Source organism: Ranitomeya variabilis, chromosome 4, assembly GCF_051348905.1.
Source record: "Ranitomeya variabilis isolate aRanVar5 chromosome 4, aRanVar5.hap1, whole genome shotgun sequence".
In the NCBI taxonomy this organism is placed as follows: domain Eukaryota; kingdom Metazoa; phylum Chordata; class Amphibia; order Anura; family Dendrobatidae; genus Ranitomeya; species Ranitomeya variabilis.
Genome location: NC_135235.1, coordinates 773,642,610 through 773,663,836, shown reverse-complemented (window position 1 = coordinate 773,663,836; position 21,227 = coordinate 773,642,610). Strand labels below are relative to the sequence as shown.

Sequence of the window (21,227 nt, the reverse complement as noted above, 5' to 3'; positions counted from 1 at the left end):
ACGTGGTCCTCAAGGTGCTCACAACATCCACATAGCTGTCAGTTGATCCACGTTGTAGGTTCCGGAACTTTCTCTGATACACTTCTGGTGTTAGGTTGTATTTCCTGATCAGGGCCTCTTTTATGGCCTCATAGTTCCCATCTAGCTCTGGTGGGAGGCCAGCAAAAACTTCCAGGGCTTTGCCTCTCAACCCTGGGGTTAAATGCTGTGCCCACTGCTTACGGGGTAGATGGTATTGCCTGCAGGTTTTTTCAAACCCCCGAAGGAAAGAATTCAAGTCCGTATCCTTCTCCATCACAGGTAAGTTTTCCAGACGTGGTCTCCTTGGATTTATGTCCTGGGAGGGGGTTAGCTGAGGACTGATACCCCTCTCTATTTGAGCCATCTGAAGCTGGAAAGCTCTGTCCTCCCAGCATTCTGCAGCCTCTCTCTCAGCCCGGTCCCGGCATTCTGCAGCAGCAGCCTGTTGGTACTATAGAATAAGCTGCATGCGCAGATTGGGATCACTTGTTCCCAGCCGTTGTAAGTCCATTTGTAAAGCACAGTCCATAGGCTCCTCAGCACTGGCATTTCCATCAGTCATCTCCGGTGCAAGAGCTGGCATTGCTGGGTCTCTCTGAGGTGGACTCTCTCCTTGCCCAGATGCTTCAGCACTTTGCTCCATGTCCTGCTCAACCAAGGCGTGTATCAGCCGCTCCCTGGATCTGTCGGCCGTCTCTATTCCTCTCTGCTCACAGAGGTCGGTCAGAGATTCTTTGCTCTGCTTCTTGTACTGGGCTGCCATATCAGTGAACAGCCTTTGCCAAATAAAAGATAGAAAAGAAAAACGGGGAAGGAAAACTGTTTGCAAGTATGTCTAAGTAAGCACCGAGTTGAACCTGGTAGAACTTGTGCACTCCTCGCAAGGATACCAATTCTTTAGTACAGGGAATAATTGCTTAAACCATGCACTAATGCTCTAATAGAAATAATTCTATCCCACCGCTGCCACAATTGTCACGGATCCCTCTCCATGCTGCTACTAATTCGCCACGTGCCCGCTCTCAGCACTTGACTTGGGGTTGTGCCTGCAAGGGTTAATCTATCTCCCCACACTCAGTCCAGCGTTCAGCCTCTGTCCTGTGCTGTAATGGGAGCATAAATCACACACCGACCCCGGCCACACACCCGCTCATACACGCTGCCACCACTCACCGAATACAAGGGCGATGAGTCCCGGAAATATTCTTAATAATATTGTCTACCACTCATAAGGCTCACACACCTTAGGCTATGGATTCGTTAGAACATTTAAAGGGCCACTGTCACCCCCCCCCCCCCAGCCATTATAAACTAAAAGAGCCATCTTGTGCAGCAGTAATGCTGCAGTCTAACAAGGTGGCTCTTTTAGTTTTTGATTCATTTATTACCTCAAAAAAGCGTTAGGCCACACATACCAGATATTGTACCAGGAGGCGGCCCGAATCGTCCTCTATGAAGCTCCCAACTGCCGTCACTCTTCTCTTCAGGGGCGATGGTACCCGCCCCCTGAGCGCTGTTATCTTCTGAAATCCGGCGCCTGCGCTGTGCGTGCCTGCCTGGGGCCTGCGCAGTGTTCATTGTCAGTGCGGCCACACTGTTGCTGAATCCCCCGCCCCGCACTGTTATTCATTATGCACAGTGTGGGGCTGGGGTTCCTGGGAAGGCGGGGGAGCTGGGGAGCGTCGGAGCTGGGGAGCATCTAAACAGCGCAGTGTGCATTCCCAGGAACCCCAGCCCCGCACTGTGCATAATGAATAACAGTGCGGGGCGGGGGATTCAGCAACAGTGTGGCCGCACTGACAATGAACACTGCGCAGGCCCCAGGCAGGCACGCACAGCGCAGGCGCCGGATTTCAGAAGATAACAGCGCTCAGGGGGCGGGTACCATCGCCCCTGAAGAGAAGAGTGACGGCAGTTGGGAGCTTCATAGAGGACGATTCGGACCGCCTCCTGGTACAATATCTGGTATGTGTGGCCAATTTTTAAAACGCTTTTTTGAGGTAAGCAATGAATCAAAAACTAAAAGAGCCACCTTGTTAGACTGCAGCATTACTGCTGCACAAGGTGGCTCTTTTAGTTTATAACGGCTGGGGGGGGGGTGACAGTGGCCCTTTAAGGTTCAACTTGTTAAAGTTTTATACTCTAATACAAAAAGGTTCAGTGCTTACAGTAAGAAAAAGGTATAAAAACATGATAATAAAAAGACATACAGCTTATGCAAAACAGTGTAAAATAAACAGGAGAAAACATACAGAAATCATGCAACTTGGTAGTCTGCTTTCTGCTCCCTGTGGGGGGGGGGGGGTGAATATGGAGTTGGTGGAACACATCAGCTTCTCAGGCTGCCCTCGCATGTGAACTCGATTCTAGGTATACAGGTCTAATTTATAGCTTTGGTCTGGAGGTCAGATTTCTAGACCAGCCCCTCAGGTTAATATCATAATTGCTTGTTTTTGATTGGACCATGGACACACTACCAATGATTATATTATTTTCTCTTGAGATCCTTTGTGTAAAAGTTCTCACAGAGATACTATCAGGTTGTAATTGACATCTCTCTTCCAAGAGCTAGGAGGTGTCAAGTGTTACCCTCTCTTCTTGGTCCTAGCTAGACCCCCTGGTGAGATTTGGAGAAAGAAGTCTGCTTGTCTCAGGAAAATACATATTAACACCTGGGTGAGTCCGGCAGCTTTCAGGACAGATTTTACTAGTCACACAATACCTATACATAGGTCACTGCACGCGCGCGCGCGCACACACACACACACACACACACACACACACACACACACACACACACACACACACACACACACACACACACACACATTTATGTGTGTATATATATATATACACATTTCGCCACATGTGTCTTCTGCTTTTTCCATGTTTTTTTCTTTTTACAAGAATTATTGGAGCCAATTTTCTTTAGAAACATTTCAATATCTGTTTTTTTTCTGGTGTTTTTCTTGTAAGATAGGAAAGCCTAAGGCCAGAAATAATCCCCATAAATCAGGAGACTTTGGGATCAGATCATTTCTGTCCGCGTTGATTGTGGAAACAAAAAAGCTTTTCTAAAAGCCTCAAACTTCTGTTTGTGAATCAGAGCTGAGATCTAACATGATAGAAGATCCCAGTGCGGGAAGACGGGAAACCTTCATATAGACGGCCGGTGGTGATGGAGTCAGTGACCGACTCTGGCCAAATATGTCTCTAGAGCCGTAGTAGAAGATGAAGATGTCGTTCTCACCATGAAGTAGTTATTTCTCATGTCGCTTGTAATGAATATCTCCTGCAGTATTGCTAATGCCGATTCCAGGGTCGGTAAATGAGACGAGAATTAGCGTTATGGAAGAGGAGTCTATGAGGAACGTATTCAGCTGCCGACTCCGAGGAAGAAACTGCTTGTTGTCTGTGGCCTAAAATATATAGGATTTATTAGTAGATGTAAAGAAGGAAACTAAATACTGTAAAATAATAAATCTCCTCCTATGTTTCCCTTATTATCTCCAGTAATTGTATTATTACACAGGATTCTTATGATGTTACATCGGCTCATCTTCTCATTCAGGTCTCTACAATATCGGATCCTCTCAGTGAAGATCTTCTACAAAAGAGAATTGTCCTGATTTACCCATCAAAGATGGATATGGACAGAGACAAGATGGCGGAGAGGATATTACACCTCACCCTAGAGATCCTCTTCCGGCTTACTGGAGAGGTGAGAGATTCTGATGACGTCACATTACATCATTCTTATCTATGGGAATAACAGATGGACAGAACTGGAGAGGTGAGGACTCTGGAAATGTCTGTAGTGAGATTTATTAATGTGTCTCTCCATTACCAGGATTACACAGTGGTGAAGAAGACCTCTAGTGATCGCTGTCAGGACCCTGTGTCTGAGGGATGGGGAAGACCCCTGAGCCCAATCACGGGGCCTCCACCTCACCCCCTGATCCATGAGGACATCAATGACCAGAAGATCCTAGAACTCACCTACAAGATGATTGAGCTGCTGACTGGAGAGGTGACACTGCTGGGAATGGTGGGACATTATACAGTAACACTATGAAGGGATCGGGGGGATGACGGTATCATTGTATGTGTCAGGTTCCTATAAGGTGTCAGGATGTCGCCGTCTATTTCTCCATGGAGGAGTGGGAGTATTTAGAAGGACACAGAGATCTGTACAAGAACGTGATAATGGAGGTTCCCCAGCCCCTCACATCTCCAGGTAATAGACAGGACTAAATACACACGGCCTATAATTATCTGTATATATAGATTGAATTCAGTCCCTGTATATGTGTCCTCCAGATCTATCCAGTAAGAGGACAACACCAGAGAGATGTCCCCATCCTCTTCTTCCACAGGACTGTAAACAAGAAGATCCCAGTGCTCCTCAGGATCATCAGGTAGATGGAGAGAAGGTGTCAGGAGATCTCCCCTATGATGTGTAGACGCCGGTGAAGGTGTTGTGCTCAGTCTTGTTTTATCCACCAGTATTATATGTTTTATACTTGTGTAATGAGAATGGCGGAGATGGCAGGATTAGAGCTGATCATAGATGGGACTTCTCCAGCTGTCGGTGACTTTTATAATATTTGTTTCAGGATGAAGATCTGACCCATATTAATACTACAGAGACATATGTGAGGGGGGATGAGTGGTGTAAAGAGGAGATTCCCACATATGACTACCCAGGTGAGTAGTAACCACTAAATGCAGAGAAGTCACAGATTCTTCTCAGTCACCGGCTGTGGCTGCTTTATCGGTGGTGTAGTCCGGCCGTATCACCATGATCACCATTTTGCCTCTAGACCACAACATTCTCCTCCACCCAAAACTGTTCAAATGACTTTGGGCATTAAAAGCCCTTTTCTATAGAACTTACAACCTGGTAGATCCACCTACCCCCTGGTATTAGTGTGAGGGTGATCCCTTAAAGCGAGATCTATATGATTGCTTGTACCTGACCCAATATAGGCCGAGTGCACACTTAAAGAGTCACACTGAGCACAGAGTTAGATGTATACTCCTTTCTCAGCAAAGGCTTGCACACAACTGAAGTTTATTCTCAAGACAGAGACAGGAAATGGTGTCACACAATCTTCTGAGGAGCCAGTGTCAGTCTATGATAGGTCCAATTCAACTTCATTTCCATATATGGTGTCCAGTATCTTAGCTTCTGCATTCCAAGGATTCCTTCCAGGGTGTTTTCTGAAGACACAGACGCCATCTTGGTACACCGTATCTGAACTGACTTATATAAGGGTTAATAATTGATTTCATTAGCCATTCTCCTTCACATTAGAAGATGTTGATCGTTAGCTGCCCAGATCTGTAAACTATAAAGCCAAATGACAGCGTACGTAGTATGTGCTGACAAGGTAGAAAATCACTTGAAGAAAAATATGATGATGGGCCTGTAAGAGAAAGCGGAGGGTAATGATGCTGTTGGCTTCCTAGAACCCTGAGATCTTATCGGAGGAATCTCCCTTCTCTCCCTTCTGTGCTGCTGAATGTGATCATATGGTCCCTACAAGACCAGGTCCCGTCTTTCTGGCCAAACTTCACTTTTATGATCGACAACATTAAATGTGCAGTGAGGCCAAGTGTGAATTTCTGGACAATAACAGAGTTTCCCTTTATCCTGACTTTTCACTTTGTATTAAAACCGACTAACTTCAATGAGGATTGTGATAATCTACATAAACCCATCACACCGGTGCCATGATATATCTCTGAGCTGTGCGTGGCTGATGGCTGTAATATACATTTATTCCCGCCTGCAGGAGATGTGTTGGCTCCAGCCCTGGTTTCATGGATTCACTCCACCTCATAAATTACATTGTTTTTTATCCTAAGAAATTCAGATTACTGCACAATCTCTCCTGAAATGGGGAGCAATATTATTTCCTCTAATCTTCTGGTCAGGATTCATAGTAGCTCCAATGGTTCACCATAAATGAAGGCAACTCTGGTTTACTGCTGTGTAATCTGTATTTGTAGTTATCAGTTAATGAGATTCTCGTGCTCTGGGGCGGGGCTGTGGGTGGGGCTTTATGTGGTGCTCTGGGCGGGGCTTCATGTGGTGCTCTTGGGCGGGGCTTCATGTGGTGCTCTGGGGTGGGGTTTTATGTGCTGCTCTGATTACATATTCATGTGTATTGGCTTATGACAGGTCGCTGATCCCTCACTGTCCGGCCCCCATTTTTACATAATGCATATAATAGTGTTGATATTATTGTTGATAATGCCTATAATATTGTGGCTATTGGGAGGCTTAGAAAAAAATAAAATAACATGCAGCAAAACTTCACCAACGGCGCCTGTCCAGTAATATGTATCTCTTATTTATAGATGCTACTGCGCAGGCGCTGCTGGTGACATTTTGCTGAATGTAATTTTTTTCTAAGCCTCTCAATAGCCACAATATTATAGGCATTATCAACAATAAGATCAACACTATTATATGCATTATGTAAAAATGGGGGCAGGTCAGTGAGGGATCAGCGACCTATCATAAGCCAATACAGATACATATGTAATCAGCGCACCACATAAAGCCCCGCCCACAGCCCCGCCCCAGAGCACTACAAAGCCCCGCCCACAGCCCTGCCCCAGAGCACGAGAATCTCATTAGCTGAAAACTACAAATACAGACTAAACAACAACCACAAGACGGATTTCATCACCAGGTATCGGTGTAATCAGTATAACGGCACCGACCTGACAGTGTCTGTAGTCACTGAGCACAATCCTGCTGACAGGTTCCCTATAAGACATCTCCGCTCTGCACTATTATACACAGTTCTCTATAAATGTGTAATATTTCTTCTTGAAACTCATCTGACAGAAAATATTGGAGCTTCCGATAGTTTAGATTGTGAAGTCCCCGAGCCCCGTGCTCTAATTCCCCCAGAGAGGTTTCACCACTAGCTCCTCATTTATTACTGATGGAGACTGTTCAGTTTGAGTATTTCAGTAGATGTTATTGTCTATAGTCAGTTTCTGATTACAGTAGTGTCCAGAATCCTCTGATTTATCCTCTCCCCGCAGCCAGTTTTGTGTTCTTAATCAGGCCCCATTTTTACAATCTGACGTGGTCACTTTATGTGGTGATAACTTTATTCACAAAGGATAATAGAAAACAAATGGATCTTACAAATTATTTTCCAGCTTCTCACAATCCCCTACATACGATTGTACACTACTCTCTGGGCACATGGCAGTGTTCAGAAGGGAAGGAGCGCCATTTAGCTGTTTGACTGCAGATCTAGCTGGAATAGTTTGCAGACACAATGTATTGGGAGCACTGTTCGTGGTCAACGGGCAGCTCAAAAGATCTCCACCATGAACATGCTTGGCACTATCTTCTCTGCTTTCCATATCCCAAGGATCGCCTTGCTCATCGCCCTTTAACACCATTACATGGATCTGGACTTACACTGGGACCCCTAGGCTTGGACCATGGTGTTACCTGCTATTCTGTGGTGTTAGATGGCAAGAAGAATAGTCAGGTAGCCGGGTCAGAACCGGAAGGACAGAATACAGAATCAGAAGACACAAGAGTAGTCAGTAAACGGGCCACGGTCACAACAGGAAACAAATACACAAGCCGCAAGCTGAGCACAGAGGACTGAACCAGAGGAGAACAACGCTGTTTCTGGCAGATTCCGGCCATGTGCTTTGAGCTTTAGTAGGGTGTGGTTCAGCAGGAATAGATCCCAGATGAGATTGGACACACCATATGCAGAAGCCCTAATATGACTAAATGATGGAAAGCCAGAATAGTCGAAATACCCATAAAGTGATTCCATTTTATAAATTAATTCACTGAGGGTTATAATCTATACATATGTGGTCAAAATTGTTGGTACCAACAGAAAAGCAGGTGTGTCCAGCAAGTGACGAAGGTAAAAAATAACTTTTAATGAAAATAAATTAAAAATATATCCATATATATGGTATCCAGCACTCAGTGCACATTGGCTATAGAACCTAATGACAATCTACGAGTTTCGACCTGGTGGTCTTAGTCATGATCGGCTTTTCTGTTGGATTCATTGTGGCTACTTCACCCTGGTTCGTGCGAGGTGTTTGGTGATCACACAGGAGGTCAAGATAAAAGACATGGTGAGCTTATTTTTTTTCCTCAAAATTGTTGGTACTCCTCGTTTAATGACAGAAAAACCCACAATGGTGACAGAAGTAACTTGAATCTGACAAAAGTAATAAGAAATAAAAGATCTATGAAAATGAACAAATGAAAGTCGACATTGCTTTTCAACCATGCTTCCACAGAATTTAAAGAAAAATAAAACTCATGAAATAGGCCTGGACAGAAATGATGGTACCCCTGAAAATAATGTGACAAAAGGGACATGTTAAATCGCGGTGTGTCCACTAACTAGCATCACAGGTGTCTACACTCTTGGAATCAGTGAGTGGCCTGTATATAGGGCTACAGATACTCACTGTGCTGTTGGGTGACATGATGTGTATCACAGTCAACATGCACCAGAGGAAGCGAAGGAAAGAGTTGTCTCAGGAGATTAGAAAGAAAATTATAGACAAACATGTTAAAAGTTATAAGGCCTTCTCCAAGCAGCTTAAAGTTCCTGTGACTACATGTTAGTGCTAGCGGAACGCACCGAGTAAATATAGATGTTATTATTGGTGCCTTCGCAGCCCGGGGTCCAACGTGCAGGAGGAACCTGCTGCTAGCAAATGACGGCACTATATGGCTGTATAAGCGAACTCTGTTACTTCACAGAGTTGCACAGAAAGAAGACGCTGTGCCCTGTTAACGTCACAGGGGAACACAGGTAACTGCTGAGCTGATGGCAGTCAGTGGTCACGCACTCAGAGAAGCACACAAAACACTCCTCTCCGGTGGAACCGGAATTCTAGAGGCTATGAGCCAACCCTGAATACATTCATACAAAACTCCTCACCGGAGGTGCCGGTATTCTAGGGGCTTATTTCAGCCAAACCATGTCCATATACAACCGTGACCACAATAGCAAAGCTCATACACATGTTGATACTAGCGCATGGCCATGCGACCATGCAAACGTTTTATAGCTGCAGCAACTTCAGGACCTTCCTAGAGGACCAATGGGAGCTGCCACAGTACCTGAGCAACTTCAGGACCTTCCTAGAGGACCAATGGGAGCTGCTGCACTACCTGAGCATGTGACCCCTGACCTCCATTGAGAGGTCTTACGTGGGGCATGCTCAGAAGGGGAAAAGCAGGACTTAGTCCCAGAGACGTCTGATGAGACTACGGAGCGTGAGAGAGCGTCGGCATGAATGTTCTTCTCCCCGGAGAGAAAATGGAGGGTGAAATGGAACCGGGAGAAGAACTGGGACCATCTGGTCTGGCGAGAATTTAGCCGCTGGGCAGTCTGAATATAGACCAAGTTCTTGTGGTCGGTGAAAACTTGGAAGGGAAAATGAGCCCCCTCCAAGAGGTGTCTCCACTCTGAGAAGGCCAACTTCATAGCTAGCAACTCCCTGTCCCCTATGGAATAATTTCTCTCCGCCGGTGTGAAGGTCTTAGAGAAAAAGAAGCAGGGATGCTTCTGACCTTGAGCATCCTTTTGGAATAGGACTGCTCCAGCACCGACAGATGAGGCATCCACCTCCATTATGAAAGTTTTATCTACATCGGGGCAATGTAGAATGGGAGCACTAGCAAAGTGGGACTTAATAGAGAGGAAGTCCTTGAAGACCTCCTCCGACCACAATTTGGGATTTGCTCCCTTTTTGGTGAGGGCAACCAAAGGAGCTACCAAAGTTGAGAAGTGGGGAATGAACTGGCGATAGTAATTAATGAACCCCATAAAGCGCTGCACCGCTTTCAGAGAATGGGGTTCCTGCCAGTCCATCACAGCCTGTAGCTTGGCAGGATCCATAGCCAATCCTTGGGCCGAGAAGATATAGCCCAGGGAAGGCAAAGACTCCTGCTCAAACACACACTTCTCCAACTTAGCATTGAAGGAATTTGCCCGTAGGAGGTCGAAGTCTTTGCAAACATCTCTATATCTGGAGAGTAGATGAAAATATCATCCAGGTAGACTACAACCGAGGTAGAGAGCATATCCCGGAAGATATCGTTTACAAAGTCTTGGAAAATGGCGGGGGCATTACAGAGCCCAAAGGGCATCACCAGATATTCATAGTGCTCATCCCTGGTGTTAAAAGCAGTCTTCCATTCGTCCCCCTCACAGATACGAATCAGTTTGTAAGCACCCCGCAGACCTAGTTTAGTAAACACTCTTGCTCCCTGAAGCCTGTCAAAAAGCTCAGATATCAGGGGCAATGGGTACTTGTTCTTAACGGGGATGGCGTTAAGACCCCTGTAGTCTATGCATGGACGTAATTCTCCGTTTTTCTTCTGCACGAAGAAAAACCCAGCCCCTGCAGGTGACACAGACATCCTAATGAATCCCTTTGCCAGATTCTCCTGGATGTACTGAGACATTGCCTCAGTCTCCGGGAGAGACATAGGTAGACTTGTCCCCGGGGAGGCTAAGCACCAGGCAAGAGGTCAATAGGACAGTCATAGGGGCGGTGAGGCGGAAGGGTCTCTGCAGCCCTTATGGAGAACACGTTTACATAGGGCCAATATTGCTTGGGGAGAGAGGAGAGATCTGCGGGTCCCTCTGTAGTAGCAACCTGAATGCATTCCCTCTGACATCTACCCCAAAAAGATTCACTCCATCCCAAAATCCTGCCTGTGGACCTCTCAATATGAGGAGAGTGGTACCGTAGCCAAGGTATCCCTAACAGGACCTCATCAATTCCCTCAGGAATGACGAGCAGAGATATTATCTCCTGATGAGATGGCGACATGGATAGAGTAAATGGGATGGTCTGGTGTGTAATCTGTGAGGGCAGTGTCGACCCATTTACCACTCGTACGGTCACTGGTTGGGCGAGCATCACCAGAGGTATTGTGTGTCGTTGGGCGAAGGCAGAAGACATAAAATTGCCCTCCGCCCCGGAATCCACGCAAAGCTCTACCGAATGAGTGGATGGACCAATGGTAATTGTCCCCTTAAAGTAAAATTTGGAGGCAAACGTTCCCGTGTCTAGTGAACCTCCACCTACTACCAGTAGACGCTGACGTTTCCCTGACCATTGGGGACATCTGGTGGCAAGATGTCCTGACTGCCGGCAAACATAACACCCTAAGTGCAGGAGCGGTCCGTGACTTAGATCCCGCTTGTGACACCTCCATGGCCTCATGTGACTCGGTGCCTGGAACAGAGATTCCAAAGGTTTGGCGAATGTGGGAGCCAGCCGAAACCTCTGCCTACACTGGGTTCGTTCTAACCTCCGCTCGTTAAAACGGAGGTCAATACGAGTAGATACAGCTATTAGCTCCTCCAGTGTGACGGGAATCTCCCTAGTGGCTAGAGCATCCTTAACATGGTCAGCCAGCCCCCTCCAAAATATAGGGATGAGGGCTTTATCCGACCACTCCAGCTCAGATGCTAAGGTGCGGAAGTGGATGGCAAAATGGCTGACCAAGAATGAGCCCTGAGTCAATGCCAACAGTTGGAGCGCCTTATCATGGATGACTCAAGGTCCTAAAAAGACCTGTTTCAGAGTGCTCAGGAACAGCGGAGCACTCTGCACCACATGATCGCCACGCTCCCACAGCGGCGTAGCCCACTCCAACGCCCTGTCCGACAGGAGAGACATAATGAATCCCACCTTTGCCCACTCTCTAGGGAAACGTGCAGCCAGGAGCTCGAGGTGTATAGAGCACTGGCTCACGAAACCCCTACAAGATTTACTATCACCAGGAAACTATTCTGGCAGCGGGAGGCGAGATAGGGTCGGAACAGGGGTGGCAGTGGACAAAGTTGCTGCAGCCACGCTAGCAGCCTGAACAGCTACTGCGGTAACATCCACAGCTGAGGTTGTGCGCTCAAGAGCCACCAACCTGCCCTCCAGCTGCTGGATGTACCGCAAAGATTGCTGTTTGTCCGCCATTGCTAGCCAGACCCTGGCGCTAGTTTTATGTTAGGGCTAGCGGAACGCACCGAGTAAATATAGATGTTATGATTGGTGCGTTCGAGGAACCTGCTGCTAGCAAATGACGGCGGTATAAGCGAACTCTGTTACTTCACAGAGTCGCACAGAAAGAAGACGCTGTGCCCTGTTAACGTCACAGGGGAACACAGGTAACTGCTGAGCTGATGGCAGTCAGTGGTCACGCACTCAAAGAAGCACACAAAACACTCCTCTCCGGTGGAACCGGAATTCTAGAGGCTATGAGCCAGCTCTGAATACATTCATACAAAACTCCTCACCAGATGTGCCGGTATTCTAGGGGCTTATTTCAGCCAAACCATGTCCACATACAACCATGACCACAATAGGAAAGATCATACACATGTTGATACTAGCGCATGGCCATGCGGCCATACAAACCTTTTATAGCTGCAGCAACTTCAGGACCTTCCTAGAGGACCAATGGGAGTTGCCACAGTACCTGAGCAACTTCAGGACCTTCCTAGAGGACCAATGGGAGCTGCTGCAGTACCTGAGCATGTGACCCCTGACCTCCAATGAGAGGTCTTACGTTGGGCATGCTCAGAAGGGGAAAAGCAGGACTTAGTCCCAGAGACGTCTGCTCGCCGCTAACCAGTACTGGCTATAATTGCAGAACCTGGAAGAACAGCAGTAACCAGGCGCAGAGTATCTGCCTGTGCCAGATGCTGGGACCAACGTCTCCGCTGAGCAGGCTCCACTGCGGCTGGAGAAGGATGGGAGACTGCAGCGGAGATGGCTCGAGATTCCCCCTGTGCAGAGGGGGGAAACTTGACACCAAACACTACAGTTGCAGATATTATTCAGAAATGTAAGATCCATGGGACTGGACGTGGCTGCAGGAGGACATTTGATGACAAATCAAAGAGTTGGATAATAGGAATGGTAACAAAAGAGCCCAGAAAAACTTCTAAACAGATTAAAGGTGAACATCAAGCTCAAGGAGCATCAGTGTCAGATTGCACCATCCGTCGTTGTATGAGCCAAAGTGGACTTCATGGGAAATTACCAAGGAGGACACCATTGTTGAAAAAAAATCATAAAAAAGCCAGACTGGAATTTATCAAACTACATGTTGACAAACCACAAAGCTTATGGGAGAATGTGCTATGGACAGATGAGCCAAAAATGGACTTTTGGCAAGGCACATCAGCTCTATGTTCACAAACGGAAAAATGAAGTATATCAAGAAAAGAACACTGTCCCTACTGTGAAACATGGAGGAGGCTCTGTTATGTTCTGGGGCTGCTTTGCTGCATCTGGCACAGGGTGTCTAGAATATGTGCAGGGTACAATGAAATCTCAAAACTATCAAGGGATTCTAGAGAGAAATGTGCTGCCCAGTGTCAGAAAGCTTGGTCTCAGTCGCAGGTCATGGGTCTTGCAACAGGACAATGACCCAAAACACACAGCTAAAAACACCCAAGAATGGCTAACAGGAAAACATTGGACTATTCTCAAATGGCCGTCTATAGTTAATAAATAACATTTCCCACATGTCTACTTTACATCAGCACAATTTTGCAAAAAAAAAAAGTTTTCTTAGGAAGTTATAAGTGTTAAAAGTTGACCACATTTCAAGTGAATTTGAGTGGTCAATATGACCGAAAATACCCCAAAGTGACACCATTATAAAAACTGCACCCCTCAAGGTGCTCAAAACCACATTCAAGAAGTTTATTAACCCTTCAGGTGCTTCACAGGAATGAATGGAATATGGAAGGAAAAAATAAACATTTACTTTCATAAAAATTTTCCTTTAGACCTATTTGTTTTACTTTTGCAAGGGTAACAGGAGAAAATGGACCATACATTTTGTTTTGCAATTTCTCCTGAACATGCCGATACCACATATTTGGGGGAAATCTACTGTTTGGGCACACAGCAGGGCTTGGAAGGGAAGGAGCGCCATTTGATTTTTTGAATATAAAATATGTTGCAATAATTAGCGGTTAACATGTTGCATTTGGAGAGCCCTTGATGTGCCTAAACCGTGGAAACCCCCCACAAGAGACACCATTTTGGAGACTAGACCCCTTCGGGAACTTATCCAGATGTGTATTGAGCACCTTGAACCCACAGGTGCTTCACAGAAGTTTAAAACGTAGAGCCGTGGAAATAAAAAAAAAACATTTTTCACAAATCATTTTTTAGCTCCATATTTTGCATTTTCATAAGGGTAACAGGAGAAATTGCTCCATACAATTTGTTGTGCAATTTCTCCTGAGCACGCCGATACCCCATATGTGGGAAAATACTACTGTTGGGCATATGGCAGAGCTCGTAAGGGAAGGCGTGCCATATTGGAGAGCAGATTTTGCTGGAATTGTTTGTGGTGACATGTCACATTGTGAGAGCCCCTGAGGTGTCTAAACAGTGGAAACCCCCAAACATGTGACCCTATTTTGGAAACTAGAACCCCCAAGGAACTTATCTAGATGTGTGGTGGGCTCTTTGAGCCCCCAAGTGCTACTCAGAAGTTAATTACGTAGAGCCATGAAAATAAAAAATCATATTTTTTCCACTCCAGTTTTTTTCCAAATCGTAACAGGAGAAATTGGAACCAAAAAGTTGTTGTGCAATTTGTCCTGAGTATGCTGACATCCCATATGTGTGGGTAAACCACTGTTTGAGCACATGGCAGAGCTCAGAAGAAAAGGATCGCCATATTGGAGAGCAGATTTTGCTGGAATTGTTTGTGGGTGACATGTCACATTGTCAGAGCCCCTGAGGTGTCTAAACAGTGGAAACCCCCAAACATGTGACTGTGAACTGTCATTGTCTTGGTAAATAAAGTTTTTTTACATAGCTTGCCATTTTTATGGACAGTTTAAGTAGAAATGTTCAAAAATATAAAACTCAAGGATATTTTATTAAAAAATAATAGTTGTTTTTTATCTTAGCAGATGACTGGACCAGGAGATCAGAGGGACAGCTGACATCTTCAATTTTTATATCTGATGATCTTGAGATCCTACAAGATTCAACTGAAATGATTGCTGTTATTCCAGATATATCATCATCCATTCACAGCACAGATCTGTCATCTGATCCTATGAAACAGGTCCCATCTTCTGATTCATTACTGACTACTAAGGAAAATCAAAGTCACAAAAGAGGCATTAAAAAACAAACTGCTCCTAAAGCAAAGAAGTCATTTTCATGTTCAGAATGTGGGAAATGTCTTGCACGTAAATCATTCCTTGTTACTCACCAGAGAACTCACACAGGGGAGAAGCCTTTTTCATGTTCAGAATGTGGGAAATGTTTTGCACGTAAACCATTGCTTGTTACTCACCAGAGAACTCACACAGGGGAGAAACCTTTTTCATGTTCAGAATGTGGGAAATGTTTTAACCAGAAATCAGATTTGGTTAATCACCATAGAACTCACACAGGGGAGAAGCCATTTTTCTGTTCAGAATGTGGGAAATGTTTTGCACGTAAATCACGGCTTGTTACTCACCAGAGAACTCACACAGCGGAGAAGCCTTTTTCATGTTCAGAATGTGGGAAATGTTTTGCACATAAATCACATTTTGTTACACACCATAGAACTCACACAGCGGAGAAGCCTTTTTCATGTTTAGAATGTGGGAAATGTTTTAACCAGAAATCAGATTTGGTTAGGCACCATAGAACTCACAGTGGGGATAAGCCTTTTTCCTGTTCAGAATGTGGGAAATCTTTTAACCAGAAATCAGATTTGGTTAGGCACCATAGTAATCACACGGGGGAAAAGCCTTTTTCATGTTCAGAATGTGGGAAATGTTTTAACCATAAAGGGAATTTTGTTGCACACCAAATAACTCACAGAGGGGAGATGCCTTTTTTCTGTTCAGAATGTGGGAAATGTTTTGCACGTAAATCACTGCTTGTTATTCACCATAGAACTCACACAGGGGAGAAACCTTTTTCATGTTTAGAATGTGGGAAATGTTTTAACCAGAAATCAGATTTGGTTAGGCACCATAGAACTCACACAGCGGAGAAGCCTTTTCCATGTTCAGAATGTGGGAAATGTTTTAAATGGAAAACAGATCTTGATCGCCATCAGAGAACCCACACAGGGGAGAAGCCTTTTTCCTGTTCAGAATGTGGGAAATGTTTTACCCGGAAATTGCATCTTGTTAGACATCAGAGCAGCCACACAGGGGAGAAGCCCTTTTCATTTTCTTAATGTGGGAGATATTTTACTTGGAAATCAACTGTTCAAACATCAGAGACGTCACATAGGGGAGAAGCCTTTTTTATGTTCATAATGTTGGAATAGTTTTAACCAAAATTGAATCTTCTTAAATGGATTGTCTCCTGTCATTCCTCATGTTTGCTGACAAAAGGATAAAACTAAACTTTATTCATTCCAAATGTAAAATTATACCCACAATTCCTCCCCTGAAGGTTAGTCAGTAGGTGACTAATAGAAAAAACATGTACCCCACAGTTCAGTATATAGGGTGAGGTGACGTATACACACTCACTCTCCAAGCCTCTCATTTCTACGGGTTTCATCATCCTCACCAAAGGCGACTCATCAGGAGACTATTTAATATTGACCTATACTCAAGCGAGACTAGACTAAAAAAAACTAAATTCATGTATCATGTTATCCGAAACAGTCAGAAAACTAGGCACATATTGGCAGATCCCAGACCTCAAACTATATACTTCATAAGTTTATAAGCCACTCCAGTGTCAGGAATAGATAGTATGTGACAATACAGTATAATTCTTGTGTTTTTCTCCTATAGGGACTGCCCTAGTTTGGTATTGTAACAGCTGTTAATTAGTAGTGCAGACAAATTGTCCTAGACTAAACTCCGTTTCCAGACGGCCCAATATGTACCACTCACTGAAAACTTACCTGCTCCAAAGATCAATAGCAGCTTCTAACTAATGGCCATGCTGCGGTCTGTCAAGGAATGAGTGAAATATTGTTATAAAGACTAGGGATGTGTGCAGTCATAATGTCTGGAAGATCCGTGCCATTATTTAGTATGAATATGGAGATTATCTCTGAAAGTTAAGTGTTCCCTGAGCGGTATATACTGTATTGTCACATACTGTCTATTCCTGACACTGGAGTGGCTTATAAACTTACAAAGTATATAGTTTGAGGTCTGGGGTCTGCCAATATGTGGCTGGTTTTCTGACTGTTTCGGATAACATGATACATGATTTTAGGGTTTTCTTTTTCTAGTCCCGCTTGAATATAGGTCAATAATAAATCGTCTCCTGATGAATGAATCCAATGAATATTCATTTCTCTTAAGTAGCGGCACACATGACCGCCGGCAGCAGCAGGAAGCCGGAGGCTGACACTGTGCCCTACTGAAGAGCAATGAATACTCACCGCTCTCTGTGTACAGTCCGGGCGAGTACTCCGGCAGCTGTGCTCTGCTTGTGACGTCCCTGCCATGTGCTGCTTACAAGCATAAAGCAGCTGCTGGCATCGGAGCAGGACGCTGCGAGGGAGCGCCGGATAGGTAAGTGTAATTTTTTTTTTTTATGTTTTCTGATGGGGCCATGCATACCAGGACCGGGATGGGGGCCAATCATACCAGAATAGTGATGGGGCCCTGCATACTAGGATAAGGATGGGGCCAGGCATGCTAGGATAGGGATGAGGGCGATCATTCCTGCCAGGGTAAGGATGATGGGGCATGCATACCAGAATAGTGATGAGGAGACAAGCGTACCAGGTTAGGGATGAGGTGGCCATGTTTATCAGGATAGGGGTGAGGGGACCATATATACCAGGATAGGGGATATTGGGGATATTAAGTACAGAGTTTACCACATTTTTGCGTCATTTTTTTTTTCCTAATTTCCTCCTCTAAAACCTAGGTGGGTCTGATAGTCCAAAAAATACGGTATATATATCTTTTTTTTTTTTTCTCAGTGAACTCATTCCTCATGTTTGGCGTAATTAAAATGAAAACACTCATACTCCGCTGGCGTGCCGGCTCCACTTCAGCGGTGTCGAGACTCACTGTCCCGGGGCTTATGTGAGGTGGTTACATCACACTAGCCCTGCACTCGATCAGCGGCAGCTTCACTGTTCCTTCCTGTGGACGTATTGACCATGAACGGGAAGCCAGGGCCGCAGCTGCTCTCTGCCTCATGATGCTTTATTTGTCTGAAGGTGGGGACAGTGACGTCAGCGCTGATTGGGCACAGGGCTCACATGACGAAAAAACCTCAAAAGAGCCCCAAGAACACAAGCGCCAACACCAGTGAAACGGCGCCACCATGGGAGGTTTGTATGAGGACTTTTATTTTAACAGGACCAAACATGAGGAATGAGAAGGGCTTGTCCAACTAGTTGTCAACCTTTATAAACAGCAAAAATCCCACACAGGGAAAAGCCATTATTCTACCTAGAGGGTGAGAAATGAATTACAGGAAAATCGTATTTTGTTGACCTTCAAAAATAACTCAGATGGGGAGAACCTATATATATATTATTGACAAATTGTACAAAAACATCATGTGCGCGGCGTGCGTTCAAGGTGAGAATATTATATGGGAGTTTTATAGGATAAACCAAATACCAACAGAAAATAAACAACCAAAAACAAACATTTATCAGTAAAAATAACTCAACTTTATTAGGTAAAGTATGAAAGAATTGCGCCATTTTCCGATACAATACAGTGATGCAGGGATGTGCAGCAACACTTCGAGCAGGGTGAGAAGGACAGAGAAGGACAGGGGGAGCCGAATGGAGCCATGCATACAACAGGGGGAGGACGGAAGAGCCATGCACACAACCGGGGGAGAACGGAGGAGCCATGCATACAACAGTGGGAGGATGGAGGAGCCATGCATACAACGGGGAGGACGGAGGAGCCATGCATACAACCAGGGAGGATGGAGGAGCCAGGCATACAACAGGGGGAGGATGGAGGAGCCATGCATACAACAGGGGGAGGACGGAGGAGCCATGCACACAACCAGGGAGGACGGAGGAGCCATGCATACAACAGTGGGAGGATGGAGGAGCCATGCATACAACGGGGAGGACGGAGGAGCCATGCATACAACCAGGGAGGATGGAGGAGCCAGGCATACAACAGGGGGAGGATGGAGGAGCCATGCATACAACAGGGGGAGGACGGAGGAGCCATGCACACAACCAGGGAGGACGGAGGAGCCATGCATACAACAGGGGGAGGATGGAGGAGCCATGCATACAACAGTGGGAGGATGGAGGAGCCATGCATACAACGGGGAGGACGGAGGGGCCATGCACACAACCAGGGAGGACGGAGGAGCCAGGCATACAACAGGGGGAGGATGGAGGAGCCATGCATACAACAGGGGGAGGACGGAGGAGCCATGCACACAACCAGGGAGGACGGAGGAGCCATGCATACAACGGGGAGGACGGAGGAGCCATGCATACAACAGGGGGAGGACGGAGTACCATGCACACAACAGGGGAGCCACACATACCAGGACAGGGATGAGGGGACAATGCATACCTGGTTTATGCTCCAGTCAATAAGCTTACCCATTTTTCCGTGGCAAAATTAGGTGCCTCGGCTTATACTGGAGTATATACAGTATGTTTGATTTTTTTATTGTTTTATTTTGAATGGGGTAAAAGGGTAGTAATTTGAACTTTTATATACGTTTAAAAACATTTTTTTTACTTTTTGCATTGTGAAGACATACAGCATTGTATCTTAATTAACCAGATGACTATTTTTAGTAAACGAAGAATAATAGAAAATTATCTGTATGTTGGCTTTCAAATTTAAGTGTTGATTTCTGGTTTGTCAAGAAAACAAATTTTTGTTTGTGTAAGCCTGGAATGTTGACTTTTATTGTGCACTTTTCCTTGATCACTATGTTTGCTGATATGCTAATTATGCATTGTGTTATTGAGCCAATTTGTTGACATCTAAAGCAGAGAGGGAAAAATTACGCAAATAGTTTAAAAATGAATTAATGCTACTTGATCTTGTCTCCAATCTTTCCTTTTATGTGACTGAATGAGGAACATTTGTTAAGTCTAAAAATAGGTTACATGCCTATGTATAAAGAGACTCAGAGAGAAACAGCCAGAGAGATTCTGCCAAGACATCCATACATCTCAAAAGTACCAGAGACAGGACAGCAGCCGATTTACATCATGGCTTCATTACGAGGGACATGGATCTATCATTCTATAGGAAACAACCTAGGGGTTTTCAGCCACGGTTGGAAGAATACAGATCTGCTCCATTGACCATCTCTGAACCATGGATATGTTTGGAGAAGCAGGGATGTGATCCTCAGATCAACTGGCCTTGTACCTTGTATGGACTCAATCGACTGTCATCTTCCTACACTTGTTGTTACCTCCTCTCTGTGTGCGTGCCACAGGTGGAGTAACCGACCCTGGAATATGAAGCCAGGTTGTGATCCTCAGATCAACTGGCCTTGTATGGAGTGTCATCTTCCTAAGCTTGTCGTTACCTCCTCTCTGTGTACGTGTGACAGGTGAGGTAGCGACCCTGGAAGATCTGCAGTCACTGCTGCTATTATCCCGACGAGTCAGCGGAAGGGTGAGACTAATGTGCACCCATGTAGAAAAAGCTGACAGCTCTCACTTTATTGGGGCGCTCGTTCCAGATCCAAGGAACCCTCTTGAAGAAAATCCAGCAATCAGAAGATGAATGAACAGCGCCACATCCAGGTGTAGTAGTAGAAAAAAAGACTTTATTCCGCCATAGAAAAAATACAACGTGTCAATCAAAAGTAGATCTTTGTCGGACATCAACACTGGAGGAAAAGATGGATGCTGTGGCTGATTCGTTAGAGATAAAACAAAATAGCAACTCTATTTCCCAGCCCGATAATATAAAATATAAAAAATAATCAGAGGAAAATAAAAATTGGTAGAAAAAGAATGGCTAACCACTCGTGATGTATAGCACAAAACAAAAAAACACAATATAGGATTTTAATAAATATATAATACAATAAAATATGCCTTTTATTATATATTATTGGCAGACAATGAGACAAACAAAGTGCACATACTTAGGAATAATACATACCAGGAGGTGTAATGGTGTGGTTGTGCTTTGCTGGTGACACTGTTGTGGATTTATTCAAAATTGAAGGCATACTGAACCAGC

At 45.1% G+C, this 21,227-nt stretch overlaps 1 protein-coding gene across 1 annotated transcript in view; it reads left to right on the top strand.

Moving 5' to 3' along the window:
* LOC143769393 (uncharacterized) overlaps window positions 1-16,401 on the top strand; it is a 74,664-nt gene extending 58,263 nt beyond the window's left edge. The window contains exons 2-7 of the mRNA XM_077257864.1: window positions 3,593-3,742; window positions 3,872-4,051; window positions 4,135-4,258; window positions 4,342-4,439; window positions 4,638-4,728; window positions 15,003-16,401. Of these exons, the coding sequence (XP_077113979.1) occupies window positions 3,665-3,742; window positions 3,872-4,051; window positions 4,135-4,258; window positions 4,342-4,439; window positions 4,638-4,728; window positions 15,003-16,276 (1,845 nt within the window). The 5' untranslated portion in view covers window positions 3,593-3,664 and the 3' untranslated portion in view covers window positions 16,277-16,401. The remainder of the gene's footprint in view (window positions 1-3,592; window positions 3,743-3,871; window positions 4,052-4,134; window positions 4,259-4,341; window positions 4,440-4,637; window positions 4,729-15,002) is intronic.
* Window positions 16,402-21,227: the final 4,826 nt, after the last annotated feature.